Source organism: Anabrus simplex, chromosome 5 (genome assembly GCF_040414725.1).
Source record: "Anabrus simplex isolate iqAnaSimp1 chromosome 5, ASM4041472v1, whole genome shotgun sequence".
NCBI classification, from domain to species: domain Eukaryota; kingdom Metazoa; phylum Arthropoda; class Insecta; order Orthoptera; family Tettigoniidae; genus Anabrus; species Anabrus simplex.
This window is the reverse complement of record NC_090269.1, coordinates 312,454,058-312,462,576: the sequence shown is the minus strand read 5'-3', so window position 1 is coordinate 312,462,576 and position 8,519 is coordinate 312,454,058. Positions and strand designations below refer to the sequence as shown.

At 40.8% G+C, this 8,519-nt stretch overlaps 1 protein-coding gene across 1 annotated transcript in view; it reads right to left on the bottom strand.

Moving 5' to 3' along the window:
- Positions 1-1,096: 1,096 nt before the first annotated feature.
- The window catches only part of LOC136874029 (15-hydroxyprostaglandin dehydrogenase [NAD(+)]), a 57,459-nt gene continuing 50,036 nt past the window's right edge, over positions 1,097-8,519 (bottom strand). The window contains exon 6 of the mRNA XM_067147512.2: positions 1,097-1,400. Within this exon, the coding sequence (XP_067003613.2) occupies positions 1,265-1,400 (136 nt within the window). The 3' untranslated portion in view covers positions 1,097-1,264. The remainder of the gene's footprint in view (positions 1,401-8,519) is intronic.

The following is an 8,519-nucleotide window of genomic DNA, read 5'->3' as shown; positions in this document are numbered from 1 at the left end:
GTCATGATGAAGTTCCTAGGAAATGTAAAAGATGAACAGAACAAAACAAAAGTGAATACTATGTTGGACCACATGAAAGTGTAGGAGTGTAGAATGAGCCTGAAACTGCACTTCATTCTCATCTCCATTATTTTCCAGAAAATCTTGGGGCTGTTAGAGAAGAGATGGGACAGTGGTTCCACCAGGACATCAAGGAGGCAGAAAAAAGTTACCAGGGGAGGTGGGATGTACCAATGATGGCAGACTACTGTTGGTGTTTGAAAAGAGAAGACAAACATGATGCAGTCAGACACTGGGCAGTCAAGCGTTCATTCCAAGGGGACATCTAGGACTGTTAAGATTTTAAATTCACATTTATGAATTCATAACGATACTGAACGAAAGTTATATATTTCACTTGTGAATCAGACTGAATTTTCAAAATAAATTCCTATAGTATCATTGCCTCAGAGTTGTTTGTTTATGTGATTTTGTGTAAATCAGTATTATATTACAATAAATGCCAAATATTTCATTGTATGTAAGAATTCAAGTCAATATTCAACTACGGTATTTAAAAATATAAATATTATTAAAAAATTATCAACATTTGCAAAATTTTCAACTTTTGTCAGTACTTTTTACATGCAATATTCAGGTCTATCTCTTATTTTGATATACCTGTTGCAAAAAAAGTGATGTGATACATACAAATGGACAACGGATTCACATTCAGCAACCCAAAATTAGTTAAGATCACCTATCAGACCTCTTGCTGCAAAGAAAATATTTTAAAATGCTGGGTATGTTACCATTCTGCAGAAATCTTATTCTCCTCCTGCAAATAGTAATTGAGTTTTAATTCAATTCTTGTTATATTTATCACTATCGCATATTGTCATGAATGATAAAGAAGCCTATGTTAATCAAATGAAACAGTGTGACCCCCACCACCAAGTGTCCTATAGCTGTGGGCCAGAGTTATTGATGAATTTCAGTTATGAATCTCATCTCTGAATTTGCCACTGAACATCTTTAATGAGATGGTGACAATAATCTTTTCAATAATATTGTATATGGTACGAAACTGGGAAATGGGGGACAGGATAAGAAACAATTTTAATTTAAAATTTTGTTTATGTTTGGTGATATAAATTTATACAGCATATAGGATTGGCATATATATAGGCTTAAATAACAATATTTGATTGAGATATAATGACACAGATGATTTAAATTACGGTAAAGGTGTTTGTGATTAACGTTGAAACTGTAACCAACTTCTTTACTTGCTAACTTTCATGTTTTCTCTGTCTGGAATTTGGACTTCATAGACAGGTTTGCCACCTTCACTCACCCATACACTTCCATTTCTACCATGGCGAATTATGTGCACCATACTAATGGCAACATTTTCAGGCCTGTGAAAAGAAACAGATACCAATAGTTTAATCAATAGTGTGACTGTTCACAAAACTTCAGCTTTGCAAAATATTTGCATATCAGTCAAGTAAAAATGTAGAAGAACAGTCACACAGCATCTACTGGTACAAAATGTCAGTATTAAGTAAATATTGTATAATGGAGAAATTGGAAGTAATGTCAGAAATATTGTACATAGGGGAGACTCCTGTACCTTGAGCATAGTGGACCTCAGAACTTTTTTTTTCTTCTGATTCATGCTGCAAAATATCAAAATCAAACTAACCATATTTTTAAAATTTCCAGTAGTTGTACTTTGTACTTGTTTGGCCTCTTGATGGTATCACCATCTTGACGAAGGCAAAATACATTTTGCTGGGTGTTTTGGAGGCTTGCGTGTTCAAATGATCCTTATAGCTATGCCAGCGAGAGCATATGCTCCTGGGAGGGCCACCCAAGCCAGACAGGTCTAAGGTGATGATCCAGACTAAGAGTGATACCCTGGTCCTCCAGGTTGGGGGTTGGTACGTGGGGCTAACAACTCCACTACCACAAAACTACATATTGTTCAGAAACCAAATCAAGATAACCGGACGGTCCCAAACTTACGACGACTAAAGCGTGCTAAATGGCAACAATACGGATATATTGGAACATGGAATGTGAGAAGTATCTTTCAGGCCGGGGCTAGTAGAAAATTGGAGGAGGAATTACTTAAATATCGGATAGATGTGGCAGCATTACAGGACAATTGAGGTGACAGATCTACAGCACTATATTTTGTTCAATAGTGGGGAGGAAGAAAATAGAATAGGAACAGAGTTTATGGTCAAGAAATCGGTCAGTCATAATGTGATTGAATATGAAGCAATAAGCCCCAGACTACGCCGGTTAAGATTGAGAGGGAGATTTGCCAACATATCACTAATTAGTGTCCATGCACCAACAGAGGATGCCGATGACAAAGAGAAAGAACATTTCTATGGAAAAATGGAGCAAGTATATGACAAGTTGCCCAAGTATGATGTTAAAGTTGTCCTAGGGGATTATAATGCCAAAGTAGGCAAAGAGAAAGAAAACCACCCAGTGGCAGGATATCATAGTAAACACCAAGAATCAAATGAAAACAGGTGAAAATTGATTGACTTTGCCTTTAGCAAGGAGCTGGTGATTAAGAGCACATGTTTTCCCCATAAGGAGATCCATAAAGAGACATGGATATCACCGGACGGTCTGACAAAAAACCAGATAGACCCTCTGCTGATAGATGCGCGACATGCCTCCAGTATAATGGATGTGAAAAGCATGCATGGTGCAGACAGTGATTCAGATCACATACTGGTGAGGATCAAGTTCCGAGAAAGACTGGCAATTAAACCCAGGGACAGAGCTGAGCAGAGCAAGATCTATAATGTAGAACTGATAAGGGATGAGAAGAATGAGGAAAAGTATAGAGACCGGCTGCAAAGAAAACTACAGATGGGCAGAAACGGAGATGTGGACATCAACACAATGTGGGAGGAAACCAAGCTAGCAATAAATACAATGGCGCAGGAAGTACTTGGAGAGAGAAGGAAACAGAGTAGAAATAAATGGTATGACGAAGTGGATAAGGTTCTGGAAGAGAGAAATCTTGCCCGACAAAGAATGCTACAGAGACCCACTCGAAATAATATGGCAGTTTTTAAAGAGAAATGGAGAATAGCAAAGACATTGGTAAGGAACAAGAAAAGAATAGAAGAAAAGGAGAGAGTGGATGAAATGCAGAAGAATTTTGAAAACAAACAAGGCAGAAAATTCTTCCAAGGGGTTGGACAAGTAAAGAAGGGATATCAACCCAGAGTGAATATGCTTAAGGATGAGACTGATAGACTCATTGTTGGGAAAGAACGAATTCTGGAAAAATGGGCAAAACATTTTGAAACATTACTTTCTGTCAGACCAATAAATGAAAAAGAAGGATCAGACTGTATGGAAACTTCAGAGAGAGAGGAGGAGGGTGAATATGGAGATGAGTGTGAGGAGGAAGAGATGGATGAGGAGAATGGAGATGAGGATGAAGACGATATGGGATCACCATCGATTGAAGAAATAAGAGATATTATAAAACAATTGAAGAGCAGTAAAGCCCCAGGGAATGACCTCATAACAGCTGAAATGGTAAAACATGGAGGAGAAGTGTTGGTGAAGAAAATACATGAGATAATTAAAAAGGTATGGGAAACAGGTACAATGCCGGAGGACTGGACACTAGCATATATATATGTCCTATACATAAGAAGGGGTCATGCATGCAATGCAAGAATTATCGAGGTATATCCTTACTGAGTATAGTATACAAAATCCTCTCTACAGCTATAACAAAGAGAGTTAGTAATAGAGCAGAAAGTATTATAGGGGAGTACCAAGCTGGTTTCAGACCTGGAAGATCGACGATGGACCATATTTTCACCATGAGAATGACTCTGGAAAAGACATATTAATACAACGTTCGACTAGGGCATCTTTTTATAAATTTTAAACAAGCCTATGACAAAGTTAAGAGATCGACATTGTGGGAAACAATGAAGGAGTTTAAATTCCCACAGAAGTTAATAAAATTGACTAAGATGACCCTGGAGAACAGCAGAAGTCAGGTAAAAGTGCAGGGAAGTCTGTCAAGATCTTTCAGAACCGAAGAAGGCCTAAGGCAGGGAGACCCCTTATCACCAGTGTTATTTAATCTAGTGTTGGAGAAAGCTGTAAGTTCAGTAACCACTAATCCGGGTGGTAATATTTACAATAGACTGATCCAAATTTTGGCTTAGGCAGATGATGTGGTGATATCTGCTAGAAGTAACGAGGCACTTACAACTGCCTTGAGGGAGCTGAAAGATGCGGCTGGGTCCTTGGGCTTGGAGATAAGTGAGGCTAAATCTAAATATATGGTAACGGAGAGAAATGAAAGGAACACTGAAAAACTCCAAGTGGATGGTTACACCTTTGAAGCAGTAGATAGCTTCACATATCTTGGCTCAGTAATAACATCAGAAAATAAAGTTGAGACAGATATTGTAAATCGAATTAAGGCTGCCAACAGATCCTACAGGGCACTGTATCCCCTTCTGAGAAGTAAAAACTTAAGCAGGAAATTAAAACTGACTCTCTACAAAACAATAATTAAACCAGTGCTTATGTATGGGAGTGAGGCATGGGTATTGACTGAGGCCACAGAGAGGAGATCAAATGTGTGGGAAAGGAAAGTACTGAGGAAGATATTTGGACCGGTGAAGGAGGGAGATTAATGGAGAATCAGAACAAATGAAGAAATAAGATTATTGTATAAGGAGCCAGACTTGGTGACATCAATCAAAATGAGACGAATTGGATGGCTGGGGCATGTACAACAGATGGAGGAGGGAAGACTTCCAAGGAAAGCACTGACAGGACACCCTGGGGGCAGGAGAAGGAGAGGTCAGCCCCGGATGAGAAAGCTGGAGGATGTGGAGACTGATCTGAGGACCGTTGGAGTCAGGAGGTGGCGTAGGCGTGCTGAAGACCGGGATGACTAGAGAGCTGTGGTCAAGGAGGCCAAGGTCCTTAAAGGATCGTAGAGCCATGGAGTAAGTACTTTGTTTGGCAGGTTAAGAGAATGTTCCCACGAGTTATTTGAAGTGTTTGTGACTCAGAGAGGGGTAAGGAGGGATGAACATCCTCCAAATGCGCAGCAGGAAGGCTAATAAGTTCATGTGCACAGTATACAAGAAATCTAGTCACTTTTTTTGCCAGTTGTCATTGTCATGCGTGCATGCGTGTATGTGTGTGAGTGTGTGTGCAATAGTAATGTCTGGTTCAGTGTTGTTGTTCAAAGTACTTATTCATCAGAGTTCATTACTTGAGCATTTGCTTGGAGGTGTGACATGTAATCAGTGTTTCCCGCATGATATGGCTTACATTCAGACTCTCCCATTCACGTGTCTGCCTTTCTCAACACGATCAAACTGCTGCAAACTTCTGTCTGTCACATGCTGTCCACTATGTTGGATTAATAACTGTTACCCTCTCTTTCTCTTTCTCTCTCTCTCACACACTCCCTGTGATGTCACTTTCTCTAATGTGCTTCTCCCACCTCTTGTACCTTCTAGAACACTTTATCGTACATGTAAATATCTGCCATCTCCTCCTACTGGCAGGTGAATGGGAGTGTGCCCACAGTTGGATGCTCAAGCCTAGGACATTTTGTGGAGAGAGCTGGATCTCTGCTCCATTAATTTCATCTTTGTAATCTTCAGGTGAGAGTTTTCTAGAAAACTGCACTTCCTTATCTTGGGTGATAGTGGGAGTTGGGAGAAGTGATTAATACTAGCACTAATAAATTGTGTTTTTGAGAAATGGAATTAACTCTGCACATGAAATCAGATAGACTCATGATGTAAAAGCACTTCACCTGAATCTTCAATCAATCACCAATCACCACTGACCTGCATTTAGGGCTGTTGCACAGGTGGCAGATTCTCTGTTGGTTCTTCACTTAGCCTGTTCTTAAATGATTTCAAAGTAGTTGGATATTTATCAAACATAATGGAGGAAAGTAATGGTCTACTGAAGTTAGAATGGCTTTACATGAACACTATGTAGTACCAATAAAACTATTTCTATTTCTATTTCTTAAGCTGACAGAAAATAAACATAATTCACTTCTAAAGTAGAACAGTCTAGAAGAGTCTGCATTAGAAATAGACATGGTGATGGTCAAGTAAATTAAAGTTACCCATCATTAAATTTTAAGGTTAATCAATGTATAATTCCCAAGTCAGGACTTAACAGCATGTAAAGGAGGGGTGAAATATTTCTTGAGTAGAGAAACCCACTAATTCAATCAAGCCCATGTACAACCTCTCTCTTTCTTAGCATTAATCCCGACTTGCAGGGTCTGCTGCTTTGCTACATCTCCTCCATTTCTGTCTGTCGTTGACATCTTCTGGTGTTAAGCCAACACTGTGCATGTCTGCCCTGATGTTGTCAGTCCATCTCTTTGCCGGTCTTCCTCGTGGTCTTGTTCCCTCTGGGTTGATGTGGAACGCTGTTTTGGCAACTGAGTCGTCCTGTTTTCTCATGACGTGGCCGTACCAGCGGAGACGGGCTTCCCTCACTTTGTCTATGATGGGCGCGACACCAAACCTTTGCCGGACGTCCGTGTTCCTTATGTGGTCACATCGGGTCAGCCCCATGGACCATCGAAGCATCTTCATCTCCATGGTTGTCAACATTTGCTCCTGTTGTTTCGTCATGGGGCGACATTCAGTCCCATAGATCGCTGCTGGCCGTACCACACTCTTATAAACTTTTGCCTTTAGATATTGAGGCATCTTTTTATCACAGAGGACTCCAGTGACCTGTCTCCACTTGAGCCAAGCTGCATTTACCCTCATCCGAGTATCAGGAGTAATATATTAACACCAGAAGAGTACAATAATGGTATAAACATAATAAGAGAATATGGGAGGGAAGAATATCACATAGCCGAAGTCTAATAATAATCAATTGCAAGACATACTCTTGGAATTTTCAACTTCATAAGATCTGTAAAACTTTACTATTCTTCTATTCTCTGTGTTGTATTCTCAGATCTCTACCCTGCCCATTTTTTTCAATCAAACCTGGTATGTGTTTTGTCTCTAATCATGACTGTAAAAGACTTTTTCCACTGGTAGAAAAAAAATATCCAAACACCAAGAAGGGATTCTGATAGATTAACGAACATTTGTAGGTGTTTTATACATCTGAAAGATGATGCTGATTCAAATTTCCTGCAAATCACATGGCTGTGGCACTAGTTTAAAGTTAAAAAACTTCATTATGTTCCATATTCCGTATTTACCCAAATTTTAAGATTGTGGCACTAGTAGCGGCCCGATAATTTTGCACATCAGGTTTGCTTTAAATATGGGCAGTACTGTGTGAAAGCCTTAGTTACCTGTGAGATTGGATGAAGTGACTGTGAGTGGGTCAAGAATGCCTTTATGACGACAAAAAGGCCAGTATAAACAGCTCACTGCAGTTGAACAAGGTCGTATAATAGGGCTTTGTGACGGTGGATTTCTTTTCCGTGCTATTGCAGAACAGTTGGCAGGAATGTCTCCGCTGTGCATCTGTGCTGGCAGCAGTGGTCACGAGAAGGTACGTTCACAAGAAGACCAGGCTCTGGGCGTCCCGTGGCACTGCCGAGAGGGAGGTCCGCCATATTCAGCGCATGACTGTGGTGCAGCAGACTGCATCTGCAGCAGCAATTCCAGGAGCATTTGGCACAACAGTGACGCAACAAACTGTTCAAAATCGGTTACTTGAAGGACAGCTCTGAGCCAATCACCCTGCAGCATGCATTCCATTTACCCCAAACCACCGCCATATGCGACTTCAATGGTGTCAAGCGAGAGCTCATTGGAGGGTGGAGTGGAGGTCCATTGTGTTTTTCAATGAAAGCCGGTTCTGTCTTGGTGCCAGTGATGGCCATGTGTCGGTTAGGAGGAGGCCAGGTGAGCGCCTGCATTCCACCTGTCTGCGGCATCGACAGTCTGGAAGTACACCGGGAGTTCTGGTCTCGGGATCAATTTCCTATGACAGCAGGAACACTCTCGTGGTTATCCCACGCAACCTGACTGCAGATGTATACGTCCATTTGGTGATTCGACCTGTTGTGCTACCATTCATGAACAGCATTTCTGGGGGTGTTTTCCAACAGGATAATGCACACCCCCATGCCACTGCTGTAACCCAACCTGCTCTACAGAGTGTTGACACGTTGCCTTGGCCTGCTTGATTCACCGATCTGTCCCCAGTCAAACACATATAGGACATCATTAGATGACAACTCCAGCATCATCCATAACTGGCATTAACTGTCCCTGTATCGACTGACCCCAAGTGTAATAGGTATGGAACTCCATCCTACAAGCTGACATCCGACACCTGAACAACACAATGAATGCACATTTGCATGCCTGCATTCAACAGTCAGGCAATTACACCGGTTATTAATGGACCAACATGGCATATTTGAGATGGCTTTTCTCGCATGGATATTAACCTGTAGTCTTGTACCTTTAATCAATTAAATATGTTACCTCGACAAATATATT